This window comes from Diceros bicornis, chromosome 3, assembly GCF_020826845.1.
Source record: "Diceros bicornis minor isolate mBicDic1 chromosome 3, mDicBic1.mat.cur, whole genome shotgun sequence".
Lineage (NCBI taxonomy): Eukaryota > Metazoa > Chordata > Mammalia > Perissodactyla > Rhinocerotidae > Diceros > Diceros bicornis.
The window spans coordinates 83238204-83255316 of NC_080742.1; the positions used below are offsets into that span (position 1 = coordinate 83238204).

The 17113-nt window shown below is 48.4% G+C and overlaps 1 protein-coding gene across 1 annotated transcript; it reads left to right on the top strand.

Annotated features, from left to right (window-relative positions):
* The first annotated feature begins 1852 nt into the window (after window positions 1–1852).
* LOC131400070 (stimulated by retinoic acid gene 8 protein homolog) lies at window positions 1853–16192 on the top strand. The gene is made up of 6 exons (XM_058534767.1): window positions 1853–2217; window positions 6006–6230; window positions 7114–7399; window positions 11193–11266; window positions 13045–13156; window positions 16118–16192. Exons 1-6 carry the CDS (start codon window positions 1853–1855, stop codon window positions 16190–16192), a joined length of 1137 nt encoding a protein of 378 aa, XP_058390750.1.
* The last annotated feature ends 921 nt before the right edge of the window (window positions 16193–17113 follow it).

A 17113-nucleotide genomic window follows, 5' to 3' on the forward strand; every position in this document is an offset into this window, starting at 1 on the left:
AAGGCCTTTGGTCTTAGTATTCTTAGACTATTAGAGAATTTGAGATCCTGGGAGGACCCTGGGATTTTTACCTCCATTCTTCTAGAACAATGTTTCCTATCAGGGTCTCTTTTATGTACGTTGACCTAAATTCCCTGGTGTCCAGGTACCTTCATTTCTCTTTAATTTAAACAAGTAAAGAAAACCTATATTCTTAGCGTCAAAAGTGTCCCGTTTTTCCCTAGGCAGTTCAAAACGTTCATTGTTTCACCTTGCTTCCTATTAAAGATCTGTCAGCGTCTGGAAACTGGAGACTATAAAGAGGTGGCCTCCGACTTAACCTAGCCCTCGGGTTGGGTGGGCCTCTGCAGATTCTGCACTGTCCTCTCTGCACTGATGGTGTAACCCCTGGTGATGAATGTTACAAGAGTTACCGGGATCCACGCAGTAAAGTGCCCCCCACGTATCCTCCTCCTGCCATTGTTCTGAGAAGCAAACAGAGGGAAAGTAGACACGCTGCGAAGACCACATTGTTGATGGAGGTTTGCTTTCTGACCTAAAAGATGTTTTAAAATCCCACACTGCCTGATTGGGTTCACTATCTCTGTGGGCAACTCTTCTCCTAGAACTTAGTTGGAGAGCTTTCTTCCACCTCCTTCCCCAATATTCCCGCTATGGAAGAGATACTGTTCCCAGCTGCTGCCAGCTGTGGTGCTACTATGAGTGCCCTAGTGTAGATGGCTCAAATCGTGAAGGTATCAGAATCGCCTGGGACGGTATTGCCCACCGATGCCTGGGCCCACCCCAGTAGATTCAGATCCAGTGTTTCGAGGTGGGGCCTGGGCATGTGTATTTTCAGCAGTCTCCCCAGGTGACTGACATACATCTAAATTGGCAGACCCCTGGCGAGGTCATGCATTGTCCTCGTGTAGCAGGACTGAGCTCAGGGGAGAGTGGACCCAGCGGAGACCTCCCATTCTAATTCACTCAAAACCTCAGCACTGAGCACCCACCGGGGATATGGAGGGGATGAAGACACAGCCTCTCTGTCCAAAGAGCTGGCAGGGCAGTGGGGAGCCAGCCTCCCTCTGAGTGGTGGGGGGAGCGCCTGATGGAGGGGTCCATGGCTCAGGTAAGACACCCTGGTCCCTGTCTCTTATTAATACTATTACGTATCAGTCCCAGAATCACCTCTCCTAGGAAAGGGCTCCTGGTTTGTAAACTCAGATGTGACAAAGGACGACATAAGGATCATCTTCAGAGCCCACCAGGAGCAGGACAAGGCGAACCCACTTCCACTTCTGTGGTCATGTGACCTTTGCTTCCACAGGTAGAAGAGTGCGTTTTCTTCTTTTTGAGACATAATATATCTATACAGAAAAGTCCACAAATCTAAAGAATACACCTTGATGAATTTTTTTCATAAATATACACCTGTGTAACCACTACCCAGATCAAAGAGGGGTGCATTCTTCACCTCAAAGAGTGGGACACATATCTGTTCAGCTTTTAACAGGCTGTAAAGAGTGAGATCTCAGGGAATGGCTCGTTCTCCTTGGCCACAGCAGTCAATTAGCAAGTGCCTGATGAGTCTCTGCAATGTTCTGGAAGCTTTCTGGTGTAAAGCAGCAGTGCCCCTCAACTGTAAATCAGATATGAGCGGCTTGTGTTTTTAGGAATCAAGCTTAAATAACAGATCTTGTGTTATCTGTTATTTGTTGTGTATCTGTTATTGATTATATTCATTGGTCTGGGACCTTTTACTTGGGGTGGTAACCTCTTTCTGTCTGCTTCAACCTGCCTTCCTTTTCCTTTAATATTGTATCTTTATTATTTAGGGCAAAAAAAGCATAATATCACCTTGCAGCCTGTAATGGAGACCTCTGGAGGAGGCAGCATCCCCAGCGGCAGAGCCGTGCCCCGGCCTCTGGCGCAGCTGCAGAAGCTTGAGACACCGGTGGCCCGCAGACGCCTGTCCCAGGCCCGCCACCGGGCCACCATGGCAGGGCTCTTCAGCAACCTCAGGAAAACCGTTTACTCCCAGTCTGACGTCACAGCCTCAAAGGTATGGGGATCTGAGTGTGGGGAGAAGTTTCCACACATAGAGCGACTGAGGAGCGAGGTGGGGACTGGCCCGGAGCTCCCCCCACGCCTCCCGACGGCTGTGGCCTGGGTGGGGTCAGCGATCAGCTGCGGACACCTCATGGTGCCACGTCTGCTGCTGCACGAGGGGAAAGAGTGAGAGCCGGCCCGTACCTACCAGCTGCAGACAAGCTTGACGTGAGAAGGGAAATCCGGGCCTGAGAGGCCTGGTGAGCCAGCGACTCCTCCGCCTGTGCTTCTCATGGGCAGTGCTGAGCCTCCAGGAGCTGCTCCCAGACCCGGTATCTCCACCCCAAACACACACAGCCCCCGCCCCCAACATGCGCACGCGCACGTGTGCGCCCCTTGAGTTTTTTTTTTTTTTTTAATTTTTTGTTTATTGCAGTAACATTGGTTTATAACATTGTAAAAATTTCAGGTGTACATCATTATACTTCTATTTCTGCATAGATTACATCATGTTCACCACCCAAATACTAATTACAACCCATCACCACACACATGTACCGAATTATCCCTTTCACCCTCCTCCTTCCCCCCTTCCCCTCTGGTAACCACCAATCCAATCTCTGTCCCTATGTGTTTGTTTATTGTTGTTATTATCTACTACTTAATGAAGGAACTCATAAGGTATTTGACCTTCTCCCTCTGACTTATTTCACTTTGCATTATACCCTCAATGTTCATCCATGTTGTCACAAATGGCTGGATTTCATTGTTTCTTGAATGGTTGAGTAGTATTCCATTGTGTGCCCCTTGAGTTTTATGCACTAATCAGATCTTTCCCCCAGGCAACAGGGCTCTCCAGGTAAGCATTTATGTTTCCTTTTCTTAATTTCGCTTTTCTCATTATATGGTTTTTTTGTAGCTAATTAGTGCCTCTGGCAGAGCATAGAGGAAGGGTTGGGTGGTTTTGGGCGGTGGTGGAAGGAATGGAGTTGATGTTACTGGAGGAAGCACTGTAGGAGGTCTCCAGTAGTGGAGAGATCCCCAAGAGCCTCTAGTTCCTCCACTCTCTTTTAACAGAAGAGGGAACGGGAGTTGAGAAAAGACCTGTCAGCTGCTTGGTGGCAGGACCAGGAAGTGGCCCCGTTTCCAGCTCTGGACCTGGCATCTTTCCACCGTCCACCTGTGCAGACCAGCTCGTCATCCTGCGACTGTTTCCAGCCAGCGGGTTTTGCTTCCTGGGCTGGTGCTTTCAGCAGAGCGACACTAATGGAGAGGGACTGTTTAACAGAGGAAGAGCTGCTGCTTACCTATTTAGAACAGACTTGTGCCGGAGAGAATTCTTTTCTATTTTGTTCTAATAACATGCATTGGATTTTTTTCTGAGTATGACAGTAATGTATGCTTATTACAGAAAATGTCAAAAATACAGAAAAGCCAAAAAAGAAAATAAAAATACATATTATCTTACTTATCAAGGAAAATCAATGTTAATTTCAAAGAATATCTTGTTTTTTTAAATTTTGCACATTATTTTATAGAGAAATGAGTTCATAATGTATTACAGCTTTAAAAAACTCAACTAACGGCTTTATTGAAGGATGCATGTAAAAATAAGGAAACTCCAAATCTCTTCCTACTTTTCAAGCCTCATAGGAACCTAAGAAAAGCCAAACTGGACTTCAGAGAGGAAAGGAGAAAACAGCAGACCCGCATTCACAGATGCTGAAAGGGAACCTCGTTCATAATGTCACACTCAGACTTTGAAAGAGAGACTGACTTGAAAAGTGTCTTTCTTTACTTTTATGGGCTCATTTTTGGTATTTAACTCTCACGCTCCCTGGGCTCTTTTTATGTGCACTGTGTAGACGCGTCCCTTGCTGTGCTCTCCAGGGATGACATAACCCCCTGCACCACATCTTCATCCTGCAGAGCTGCCTCCAGAGCAGCCTGGGTTTTGGGGGCAGTGGCTGGGCCCTCGTCATCTCTGGTGGCCCCAGGGCGTGTGCAGCGCAGAGGCATCCAGGTTGGCCTCTGATGAGACTTCAAGAGTATGAGCAATTTTACCCGCTCTGCAGATGGGACCGCAAACTGCTTGCTATTCAGAACCTACCAAGAGCCTGCCTAGACGAAGTGATATTTCCTTTTGTTTGTGGTGAGTTGCTGATGACTTTTATTTTCTTCTCTGTGCTTTTCTATATTTTCAGAATTTTTTCCTCACAATGAATGTGTATTATATCCTAAGGGAGATAATTTGGGAAAGTGATAAATTATTAAAATTAAGTAAAACTCACATTGTAGACACTGTGAGAATACAGAAAAGTATAAAGAAGGACACGTCACCTATATTCGCACTCCATACAGACAACTTCAGTTGCCATTTCAGTTGCAGAGGGGAGGAGGCAGGTGTGGTGTGTGTACCTGTTGAGTGTACATGGCAGTGTGTTTCTGGCCACATCTTACAAGTCAGCCTGGGCCCTGCCTCACAATCAGCCTGGAGATGGTCTCAGAGAGGTGGGCGTCTGCACTGGCGTTTCCCAAGTGATTAACCACTGATCCCACCCCATTTCTGACATGAGCCATCGTTTCCTTACTGGTTTAGGACACAAACTTTATCACATACTACAGTCTTATCAATGCTCGTATCACTTGCCCACATGAGAATGCCTAAATTTCTCTTAAAATCATGATAATGTGGCAGAATTTTTTCACTAGAAATATTATAAACCTACAATAATTAAAACTGTGGTACCAGCATAGGAATAGATTAATTATATTTTATAGCTATTATATTTTAGTCACTTAATTATTTAAATTATGAGCGAGCTTAAGTGCCTTTGTTCAAGATCATTTGTATTTCTCTTCCTTGGAACTTTTTGTAACTATTCTTTGCCCGTTTTCCTGTTGGGTTGGTGTTCTTTTTCTTATTTAACAGTAGAAGCTCTTCATGTATACCCAGAAATTAGATCTCTATCTAGTATATGACTAGCAAACAATTTTCCCTTGGTCATTTGTTTTATTCTTTTGCTTTTGATGTTTTTGGTTTTTGTTTTGGCTATGTGAAGAAGTCTAAACTACTGATCTGTTACAGCATCTGAGTTTGGGGAAATATTCAGAGCTTCTTCCACTCTGAGATTTAAAAAAAAAAGATTCCTCCAATGTTTCCTCTGTTGCACTTGCTTTGTAACTCAACATGTGACCGTGGGGATTACTCCTATCAGTATGAAGAGATTTTGGGCACAAGTCCTGGTTTTCCAAATTGTGTCATGTTGTTTCATTGTCTTAAAACTGTCTTTTGAAGAGCCGAATTTTAAAATTTTGATAAAGTCCAACTTACCCATTTTTTATTTTGTGGATTGAGCTTTTGGTTTAAATCTGAGTGTTTAACTTAAGTGTTTCATGTTTTTTGGTGCTATTGTAAATGGTACTTTTTAAAATTTCAATGTCCAATTGTTCATTGCTAATATATAGAAATACTATTGGTTTTTGTATATTGACCTTGTATTCTGCAACCTTGCTAAATATGCCTTTCTCAGTTCTAGTTATTACTTGTAGATTCTTTGAGATTTTCTACATGGATAATCGCATTGTCTGCAAATAAAGACAGTTTTACTTCTTCCTTTCCAATCTGTATACCTTTTATTTCTTTTGTTCTCCTTTTTGGACTGGCTAGAATCTCCAGTTAAGTATGATGTTAGCTGTAGGTTTTTTGTAGATGGTCTGTAGCAGGTTGAGGAAGTTCTCTTCTAGTCCTAGTTTGCTGATAGTTTTATCATGAATGGATATTGAATTTTGCCAAGGGCTTTTTCTGCATCTATGGAGATGATCATGTGGTTTTTCTTCTTTGGTCTGTTGATGTGGTGGGTTACATTGATTAATGTATGTATATATTGTTGCTAAAATCGTGTTAAGAATTTCTGTGTCGATTTCATGAGGGACATTGGTCTATAGTTATCTTGTTTCTGTTTCCTCCCCAGCCTGATCTCAAATAAGTTTCATCAGAAATGCTCTGTCACCTGGTACCCAATTGAGGCAGTTGGGAAGGATGCTGAGGAGGAAGAAGAGGAGGAGGAAGAGGAGGAAGACCAAGAAGAAGAGGAAGAGGAGGCAGAGGAGGAGGAAGACGAGGAGGAAGAGGAGAAAACAGTGGAGCTCTTACACTCCCCAGTCACCTTGTTGCCAGACCTCATGGAATTTGAACGGTGTGAAAGGCTGGGAGAGGTGGCTTCGTGCAAGGCTGAAGCTCCTGTGGGGAAGGGGACAGAGGCTCCAGCTGGGGCATGCTGCACCCTCAGTGCACTCTCAGACCAGGCCCTGAGTCATGGAAGCTCCAGAATTTCCGTATAGCTGGGGCGCGGGAATAGGGTTGGTGGAGGGGCTAGAGAAATAGTCTTGAAGCCACATTGGCATGGCACAAACACTGTGTTTTCTTAGACTGTGTGTTTATTTGGGGTGCCACTGAGGGAGCTATTGACGGGGATTATGAAGGCTAAGCCCCTCGCCCCCTGCAACACGCCCCACAAGTCTGCTTTCAGCAGCATTACTGGTCTTGCAGTAAGAAAGACAGCAAATGGCTGGCTCAGACCCCCACTGCCACTGACCCTCCACAGACTCGAGACCCTTGACAACCGTGTTGGCTTCCACAGGCGTTGGCCCAGTAGAAGGAGGCTCACTCCACAGCTGAGCCTGACTTTCAGGCCTCAAATTAAAGCGGGCATCGTATCATGTCTGCACATTCATGGGCTTGGAATTTTAAGCAGTTTTCCCACAGGCGAGAGCTGAGCCAGCCATGCCTTTCCTCCTCTCTTCTATCAGGGAGGGAGCTTAACCGGGGGCTCGGGGAGGACTTGGGGAAGGACCCTAGAGCACAAATCTATATCATTCATGGCCCCCAAGATGGCTTCTGTGCTCTAAGAATTGGAGGCATGCAGAGACTAGTAAGGCTAAGCCCCTGGTCCAGCACAGCGCTGTGGCAAGGCCTATGTGCTGTGGACCACCCCATGAGTGGAATCCTGAGGAGACGGCTTGGGGAGGGACCTTCGGCCACTAGCTTCAGGTCTGGCAGATGGTGCATTTCTGTGCCAGGCATCTTAACTTTTACAAGCAGACGATGGACCTTCTGATCAGGAACGGGGTTGTCTCCTCGCAGGAGGTGACGCTTCCCATCGTCTCTCCAGCCGTCTCCCACCTGTGGCAGAACCTCTCTGAGGAGAGGAAGGCCAGTCTCCTGCAGGCCTGGGCACAGAACCACAGAGGCCCCCCGGGCCTCGCAGGGGCCTGTCAGGAGCCAGCCTGTGCTGAGGGCAGCGTGAAGGACAGTGGAGTCGACAGCCAAGGGGCCAGCTGCTCGCTGGTCTCCACCCCGGAGGAGGTGAGCAGACCCTGTGGTGGTGGGGTAGAGGGGTGCACAGGAACGACTCCATCACCTCTGGCCTGGAGATGCCAGGGATCTGCTCTGAGTCACTGAGCAAGTTTGAGGTGCTGTTTGGATTCTGGCTCACGCAGTAGGTTTTTGATTTTCCAGACATAATCGCCATGACCACAGAACAGCATTTCTTTTTCTCCTGTGAGTTTCCTGGCCTTTCCATGGGGATTTTGACAAGAAGGCTTAGAAGGTTGTATTTGTTGGGATTCTTTTGGCTACAAATTACTTGCTCATTAATCCATGAAGAAATGCATACTCACAGCCAGGGAGGTCCCGGGGCAGGGAGGGCTTCTTCAACCTCGGTGATGTCACCACGGACTCAGCTCTTCCCTTCTCCCTGCTGTGCCTCATCTTAAGGCTGGTTTTTCGCTTTTTCTCCCCTCTCTGCTGTCCCCACTACCTGTGACTGTGGGATGGCAGCTAGTAGCAGCCAAGCTGTCATTCTTCCTTTTCTACACTAGGTAAGAGAGAGAAAGATTCCTTGTGGCTCTTTCTTAAGGGTCAAGGAAAAACTTTTCCAGAAATTTCCACCATACCTCTCCTGCCCTCTCATTGGCCAGAATTGAGCAGATTGCCAGATTACTGAGCCAATGACTGGCATAATCTAGATAGGATTACTTTTGGACGAATCAGGCCCAATCCCTGAGAGGAGGTTAGTTTCCACCCCAAAGAGCATTGCTGCCACTCTGTGAAGAGAGGGGAACGCACGTCGAGGAGGCTACCTCAGGGCCACTATAAATGTGCTCTCAGAGTGCAAGTTGTAAGAACGGCCACGGTCAGCAAAGCAGAGCATCGGGTGGCGTGAGCAGTCACTCAGTGCTGAGGTCAACGTGGGCCCCTCAGCTGCTCTTCCAGAATTAGGACAGCCTCAGAAGCCTGCTGCCACCACAGGGGTCGCGTCTGCCTTCTCTTCTCTAGCCCAGGGGCAGGCAGTTCTTGGCTCTGTGCGCCTGTCCTGTGCTTTGCAGGACATCTAGCATCCATGGCCTCCAGCAGGTACAGCTCTGGAACGCCCTCATCCTCCTGGAAGTTTCCCAGCCATCAGGGCCCAGGCCTGGAGACAAGGGGATGTCAGTCACTAGTCCAGTCCTTCCAGTTTACAGACGAGGCCTAGCGAGTAGGGTGACTTGTCCAGGATGTCCAGTTCCTGCCTCAGGGATCGTATCTCCTTCATCACAGGTTTTTTCAAAGCTCTTTGCCCTTTGGTCACCTGTTTATGGTCAGCCCTCCATGATCTTCCCTGGTGCTTCTCAGGTGGAGTTTAGTACAAATGCAGTTGCCTGGCTAATACCTCAGACCCACTGAATCAGTGTCCCTGAGGGGGGTGGCTCAGAATCTGCATTTTAACAAGCTCCCCAGGTGACTGATGCACGTGGGCCGTATTTGAGGGAACTTGTGGTGCAGATCTGCAACAGTCAATTGGCTACCGCCCAAGTCCCCGCCCCCAATTGTCACTCCACTGCACTTCTCCTGTTTGTTCACTGATGTGATGTGTTCACTCATCCCCACCATGAGAGGAATGAGTTCTCCTCCATAACGGTCAAAGCGGGGCCAAATGACCAGCAGCACCTCATTCCCGAGGCATGCACCAGCCAGCCTAGACACCTTTGTAGCCCCAAAGTGCCTGGCCCTGGTGCCTCACAGCAAAGAACACAAAAGGAAAATATATGCCAAATGCGTGAACAATTCAGTCAAACTGTAAACTGACTGTGTGTGTGTGCGTGTTTGCAAGCATGCACCTTTCCTTAAGAAAGAGCACACCTAAAGAGAAAACTCCAGAATCTAACGTCCCCAAATCATGGAAATAGCTTATCTGGCCTTTTTCAGGAAGGGCTATGGGCTCATGTTCTTCTGGTGTTTGGGAAGCTGGCAGCAGAGTCCCTTAGCTGTGCCCAAAGTGGGGATCTGCCCGCACTGCCAGCCCCAGGCTTAGGCCAACCCAGGTCAGGTGAAATGTTGGCGGAACAGAGAACGGTTATGCCCAAGGCAAGGCCGGAGCCCAGGGAACTCCTGCTGTGTGGCTTCTGAATTAGTGCAGTGAAAGCTCTGTAGCTCCTGGTCCATCTGGAGAGGTGGGGCTGCGGAATAATTGAGTTCGGGGCCAGCCCCTGGACTCAGGGTCAGGTGTGCCAGGAGGTGTCTGGACGCTGCCCCTTCAGTGCTGAGAGGCGTGGCCTGTAAGTCTGCTGGGCACTCCAGATGGACCGAGAAGTCTGGCCGTGCCCCTTGGGCTGGCTTGTGGGAGGGGTTTGCATAGGTGGGGACAGTGTGTGGCCGCAGCTTTGGTGGGCTGATGGGTTGAGGGCAGGAATTTAGGTCCTGGGTCCCTGCCTCAAGCCCACCGGGGAGGAACGTGGAGCCGATGGGCTTCTGGGCTGATGGAGACAAGAGCTGAGGCCTTTCAGTGACCCCTTTCCAGATCCTCTTTGAAGTGACCAAAGGGATAGCAAAAAGAAGGACACCAGAAAATGTCCAGAAAACCAGGAGTGGGCCAATTCACACGGCCAGAATCCCAAGGGATTCAGTTCAGGGGAAGCAAATTGTAAGAAGACATGAAGGGCAGACACGAGGCCTACAGGGAAAGAGCAGAGTGTCCCAAGTAAGGGGAAGGGACAGACCCGGAGGAACCTGCCAGAACCTGCAAGAACCTGCAAACTCAGGGCCGGAGAACTCCCCCTCTTCAGAGTGGCTGCCAATGTAAATGGGATGCCAGACAAAACAAAGCATGCCCAGTTAAAATTTTAATATAAGAATGTCCCATGCAAAATTACTTGTTCTTTATCTAAAATTCAAATTCAAATTTAACTAAGCATCCTATTTTTTATTTGCTAAATCTTGCAATCTTAAACACATATCACATTCTGTGGAGTATTTCATATTCTTCAACAAATTAAAAAAAAGCAGGACTGAAAATTATCTAAATAACAAGATTCCAAAATCCGGAATATATGATGTAATGTGCCTAGAGAAATGATTGGAGGGAATAGATCAATATGTCAACAATGGACATCTCTGGGTGGAATTGTTTCTCAGTGATTTTTATTTTCTTTATGTAGTTCCTGAAATTTCCACAAGGAACATGTGTTTCTTTTATAAAGCAGATAATATTCAATAATAGCTAACATATTTCAGCCATTATGTGTGCCAGGTCCTTCACATACATCTTATTTAATTCTCGCGACATTGCTGTTGTGATTCCTCTTCATAGAGGAGGATTAGAGAAATTGAATCACTTGCCCGAGGTCACACAGCTTAGCGAGTGGCAGGGCTGGGAGTCGGCTCACCTGCAGCCTAACTCCAGAGCCCCCTGACCTCTATATTCTGCTGCCCTGGCACAAAACTGCTAGATGGTGGGTCCTGGCTCAAACAGTCTCTGCTCCTCAGGCGGTGTGGACGAGCCTTTGCCAGTGTAAACTGAGGCTTGGCTGTGGCTGTTGCGTCTTGCACATGAGCCCCCACCTTCTTTAGAAAGAGGACACTGCCGTCCCCAGGGCTTCCTTGTCCCTCTCAGCCACCTCCAGGGTTGGCAGTTTGTTTTGGGCAGGCAAGAGCTTAATGTGTACCCCCTGGGAAGGTCACCAAGCACAGACGGTGGGTGTGGGCCCCAGCTTTAACATGCTCACCTTTCGGGGGTGAGGAGTAAGAGAGAGCCTTTGTGCTCATCTCCCCCCAGCAGCCCAGAGCAGGAGTCAAACTGTAGAGTTATGTCTGACACACGAAGTTCTGTGCTTTCTTTCAGATCCTTTTTGAAGATGCTTTCGACGTGGCAAGTTTCCTGGACAAAAGTGAGGCTCCAAGTACATCTAGCCCCAGGTGAGGAAGGGGGTGTGAGACAGTGTGTGTGTGAGTGTGTATATGGTGTGTGTATGAGTGTGTGAGTGTATGTGTGTGACTGGGCATGTGTGTGTACCCCTGCTGGATGTTTAGGAGCCTCTCCCGCAGCCCCCCGGATGAGTGCATAATTGAATGGAATCTCTTTTCTGTGATTCGAAGGGCGCTGCAGGTCCCAGGATTGAGCCATCACCCTGGGGGTGAGATTGTCTGGGGCTTCATCAGAGTAGAAACTTCTTCCATCCTGGCCTGGGGTTGAGACACGACAGGCTATCAGCTCCAAATTATGTGCGTTGCACTGTTTTCCCAGGGCGAGGTGGCTGAGGGCAGGTTACAACTGTCGGTCCAGTCTGAGAGGTGGGCAGGGGGCTCTGGGGCACGGAGAACCTGGGCCAACGGGAAAACAGGCCTGTGCCCTGAGCTTAGGGGAGTGTCTCAGCTGTGCAAGGGGGAGCAGCTGCTTTTCACGGTGCTGATGGGATGGATGTGGAAGGAGGGGAGGGTCATGGCTGACCCCGTGAAGTGAGAAGACACAGAACAGGATCTGGGAAGATTATAAAACAAGCAGCTTGACTAAGTCTGTATGCCAGGGGCGTTTTATCAAAGAGAGCTAGTTTAGGACTGAAATTCCCTTGTGCTTTGACAAGCCGTGGTCTTATGGCCTGAAGGACCAGGCCCTCCAGAGACCTGTGCTGGTGTCATCGCTAAAAAGAAGCCTGAACATTTAGTTGTTGTGCTTTGCGAGAGAGGGCAACATTCATGTCCCCATGATCCCAGAGAATATCTCCATTCTCCCCTGAGGCCGTGCGGCCACAGCTGTGCCTGGGAACCTGGCCTCCTGCGGGCAGATCAGACACCAGCATCCATTCCTCCACTCCTCCTGCTCCACCTCGGCCTAGACAGACTTGTCCAAAACCTCCAAAGCGATTTTATGTGTGACTCAGCTCTTCTCAGCTGTGTGTGGAGACTGATTTTGCTGAAACTGGCTGGAGGCACACATTCCTCTTTCTGAGCGGTGCTCGGGCTGCCGGGACAACTTTGTCGAGAAGTTGCCCAAGTGTACTTGCCAAGCAATATTTGGAACCCCTTACCCTGCTGGTGGAGCAAAGAAACAACCTGCTAAAATTCTTTTTCTACTTTCCCTAGAAAAGGCAGGGGCTGCTGTCAGAGGGTTCCTCAGCTGACTGTGGGACCTCCTTCCAGGAGGAAGTGAGGTCAAAATGCTGGCTGTCTGGGCATCACTCCCAGCTTCTCTTCTCTATGGCCCTGGTTCTTGGGCTCCTCCCCTTGTCCCAGGAAGGCAGTGGGAAAGGAATCTGCAAGACAGGCCTCCTCTCTGAGTCAGGCTTGGGTTCCTGTTAGACCTGCAGAGTGGAGGCACGTCAAGGGGCTAAACTCAGACGGGCCGTGTGCTCCCTGAGTTGCCTCAGCAGCCACAGGTGGGACAGTGCTGTACCAGGCTGACTCTGAGGCGCAGAGGAAATCCTGCCGCCTTGTTCCAGAGACGGCAGCTCAGACACTAAATTAGGACTCAAGAGCCCGTCGCCCTAAAGTCTCGCTTTCCCAGCAGGTTCCAGATGTGACATTGGAACGGAAGCAACACAAACCTTTCAAGAAGAGTTCCGGGCTATCCAAGGATTCAACTGGGTGTTGAAAAGTGCTTGGTTTACACTGTCATCCAGATGCATTAGGGGGCACAAGCAGAGGTAAGAGATGAGGATTCTAAATATTTGCTCTTTCTTCTTCCTTTCTGTTGTCAGTTCAGTGTGTGCCAACTGCGACCCAGAAAATCCAGAGGAGAAGTTTCAGCTCTATATGCAGATCATCGATTATTTTAAAGGCCTTTGCTGTGTTAACCCTCAGGTCAAACAGGTGGGACAGAGCAGAGTGCAATGAGACCCCCGCTCCTGTCCCTTAGGATGGCGAAAAAGGCTCTTGAGGGAGCCCTGGCTGGACCTCACCCGGATGGCATCACAAGGAGCCACTGACAGGGGCATTATTTCCTTCTCTCTGGCCTGCTCCATGGATGGTCAACTTTAGCCTAATGCGTCCTGTGGGATGGAAGATGTCGGGGGAAGAGAGACAGAGAGATGCTCTTCTGGGCTGACCTGAGACTGGGAGCCCCTTGAAGTAGAGACCAGACCCCAGGGGCCTGGCTCTTCGCAGGCGTTCCTAAACGTTGTGTGAGTCCTTGACACCTTTCCAAGAGGCTGCACTGTTTCCTCATCTTCTGAGACCCTGGGGTGATATTTGCTGTCAGCTTTTGAAGGATAGTCTTTTCTGCTTCCAAAAAGCTGACTCTACAGCTTATGGTGACATAAGTGGTGGGGGTCTTGGTTAGAAGGTTCATTCCTGGAAGCTTTCATGGGGAAGGGGGTTATGCCTGAGCTGGCAAGGGGACAGGCCCTTTCAGATTCGTACCCATGGATTTTCTCACTAAATAGAAAACATACGTTTATTTAAAAAGGTAAGTGATAAAAATGAAAATGTCTAAAAATCGTAAGGACAGCTTTTCAAAAGGATACGGTAAGTGCGGCCCTCTTCCCACTAATCTTCATAGTCCCCTGCCGAGACCACATGAATCTCATTTGGAGCTGAGGGCCCTCCCTGCGCTGTGCTCTCCTCCTCCCACCAGTCCTTGGCTGCCCCTTCCTCCCCGCTGTGTCTCTCTGTCTCTGGGACACGATGAAGTCAGTCCACTGTACCAAGGCCTGTAGAATGGATTAACGGGACAACTTAGCTTTCCTGCTTCCTTTCTCCACACACAGCAGAAAATGAAGAACAAGCAGGGACCGGAGGATCCATATAGAGCAGAGGTGCCCAAACCTGAACCACGCGGGAGCTTATAGGAAATGCAGATTCCTGATGCCTCAGCACCCAAGATTCTCCTTCAACATTGTGAGATGGGGCTCCAGGAACCTGCATTTTGAACAAGCTGTCCAAGAGGTTCTGGTGCAGGAGGCCTCTGGCTTTGATAGATGCTGATGTAAAGAGAGAAATTTGCTTCTCTTCCCCATTCACCTGACTCTGTCAGCTTCATAGGAGGTGGTGGATGAAACTAATGAGCACTGTATTGGTTTCCTGGGACTGCTGTAACAAATAACCACAAACGTGGCAGCTTAAAATAATAAAAATTTATTCTCTCGTAGTTTTGGAGGCCAGAAGCCCAAATTAAGGTGCTGGCAGGGCCATGCCATCTCTGAAAGCTCTAGGGAAAAATCCTTCCTGCCTTTTCCTCACTTCAGGTGGCTCCCAGCAATCCTTGGCTTTCCTTGACTTGTAGCTGTCTCCCTCCAGTCACTGCCTCTGCCTTCACATGCCTTCTTCTGTGTGTCTCTGTCCCTCTCATCTTCTTATAAGGATGCCAGTGATTTGGATTGAGGGACCCCCTAAATCCAGGATGGTTTCACCTTGACATCCTTAACTACTTACATCTGCAAAGACTCTATTTCCAAATGAGGTTCCAGGTGGACACAAATTTAGGGGGAGCACTATTCAACACACTTCAACACCTAGTTCCAGCAAACACTTCTCACAGCCTCTTGATTTCCCAAATCTGCAGCTTAAACATGCCTCAGACACCATTTTCACGGGCTTAAGGAAGTGGAGCATTTTGAACAACATTCAAGCACTTCGTGTGACAGATTTGAGTAGGTTGTTCCCGCCCAGGATGCTTGGCCTCCTGGCACCCCCAACACTCTGATTCTCTCTTTTTTCAACCTTTGCTGTTGTCTTCACCCTGAACAAGGGGCCTGGGTGATTTTCCCAGAGACCACTTGGTCCCCCTCTTGGAGACTCTGGCTCCCCGTGCACTCCTCCTCCATTGGTAGAGGACGGTAAGTGAGGACAGTTCTCCAGAGCTGGGAAGGCTTCGTTTGTAGGGTCATCCCCCAATCTGGCCGTCACCCTTGGGACCAGGTCACACATTCAACAGATGGTTGATTGGGGTTAGGAATGCTTCCCACGGCACAAGGGGATCAACCCCTGACCAGTGGGGCTAACAAATTACAGGGGTCATTTTCTATGGGTAGGGAGAGACAGGAAGAGCAAAAACCCAGGAACATACTTTTAAGGGAAGAGGGAATGCAGAGTCGGAGAGGTTGGCTGGGTCATCATACAGGGAATGAGAAACGCTTGCTAAAGAAACATAGTGCTGCTTCCTAAAAAAATTATCTCCTCATAGCTAACTCAGGCACATGGTTTAAAATTCTAAAATTACCAAAAGATATACAAAAAACTTGCAACCACAATCCCTTGGTTGCTACCCCATTCCCTTCCCCAAAGGCAACTACCATTACCAGTTTCTTGTATAGTGATCCAAAGATATGCTCAAATATTCATATATTGTTTCAAACACAAATGTTAGGCTGCTATGCACATGGCTTTGTACCTTGCTCTTTGTAATAGCATATCCCACAGAGAGAGCATCTCATTCCTTTGTTTGAACCAGCTGCACGGTATTCGATCGGTGGCTGCACCATGGTGTAATTCACCATCTTCTATTAATGGATATTTGGATAAAGCTATAAGATTTTCCCTGTCTCTCTCATGCAATCCTGGAAATCCCCAGGATAGGAAAGAAGCCAGTTCTGCTGTATCCAGGAAAAGCCTTTCTGGAGATTCTAGAGTATGGAGTTGAGTGAAATGGAAATGGGACATTCCCCTGTGCGGCCCTTACCTCCTGGCCGGAAGCTGGAGAAGAAGATACAGCTGAAGAGACGTGGAGTAGCGACTGAGGGAGCAGGGCACGCCTGAGATGGTGGGGCCTTCTCACCTGCCTCAGCCTGGAGTCCTTAAATAAAATTGAATCCTCTTCCACCTTGTGTTTTGCAGGAACCAGATCTTCCCATTGACCGTGAGATGATAATGTTGAGGTGCATGGAGACCTTTGACGATGAAGATTTGTGATGCAGAAGGGCTGGAACGGGGAGGGAATGAATAAGGGTGGGCAGCTTCCAAGTTTGAATGCTGGCCGCCAAGGTTGCACCTGCCTCAGCCTTCTGGGAAGTTTTAGAGTGGGCTGTCCCAAAAGCATTTTGATGGTTTTAGTTTCTGATTATTATAAAGTGGTTAAAATTATCATGGGCCTGTGTCGATCTTTCAGGATTGTTTCCTATAAGATGCTGGCCTGCTGCTGGGCACACTCCTGCTCTCATTTTGCTCCTATTCAGGGGTGCTGGGTGCAGCTGAGACCCAGGCCACAGGCCTTGCAAGAAGAGGACAGGCAGGATCTGTCCCTGGAAGTGCCATAGCATGGGGTGCTTTCAGCACACCCTGGGTTCAGGACATTGTTCTGATGGGTTCTAGATAGTTCTGGAGGCTACCCACTCATCCTGCATGTTCTGGGAGCCCAGGAATGGTGCTGACCTCAACCCTGTGCTACAGGACAACAGGGTAGAACCAGCTACATCCACTTCTTCTGGTAACAAAGACTCCTACAGGAGTCCAAGCCAGATCCCATAGTATTCTGAGCACTTTCTGGTGAGGTTCCCGGGCAAAGAGTGTATAATGTCCCTGGGCATGCACACTGGATGTGATAGTTAATTCTATGTGTTAACTTGGCTAAGCCATGGTACCCAGATATTTGTTCAAACATTATTCTAGAGGTTTCTATGAAGGTATTTTTGGATGAGATTAACATTTAAATCAGTAGTCTTAGGGTAAAGCAGATTACCCTCCATTATGTAGGTGGGCCTCATCCAATGAGTCAAAGGACTGAATATAGCAAAAGACTGACCTCCCTGGAGGAAGAGGGAAATCTGTCAATGACTGCCTTCAGACTCGAAGTGCAACTCTTCCCAACCTGCCAGCTCACCCTGCAGATTTTGG

What these genes read in the sequence shown, in the direction of transcription:
- LOC131400070 (XM_058534767.1), top strand. Translation starts at nt 1,853, where the DNA reads ATGGAGACCTCTGGAGGAGGCAGCATCCCCAGCGGCAGAGCCGTGCCC. An exon ending in CCAAGTACATCTAGCCCCAG is followed by an intron (nt 11,267 to 13,044) that starts GTGAGGAAGGGG and finishes TTCTGTTGTCAG; the next exon opens with TTCAGTGTGTGCCAACTGCG. An exon ending in TTAACCCTCAGGTCAAACAG is followed by an intron (nt 13,157 to 16,117) that starts GTGGGACAGAGC and finishes TGTGTTTTGCAG; the next exon opens with GAACCAGATCTTCCCATTGA.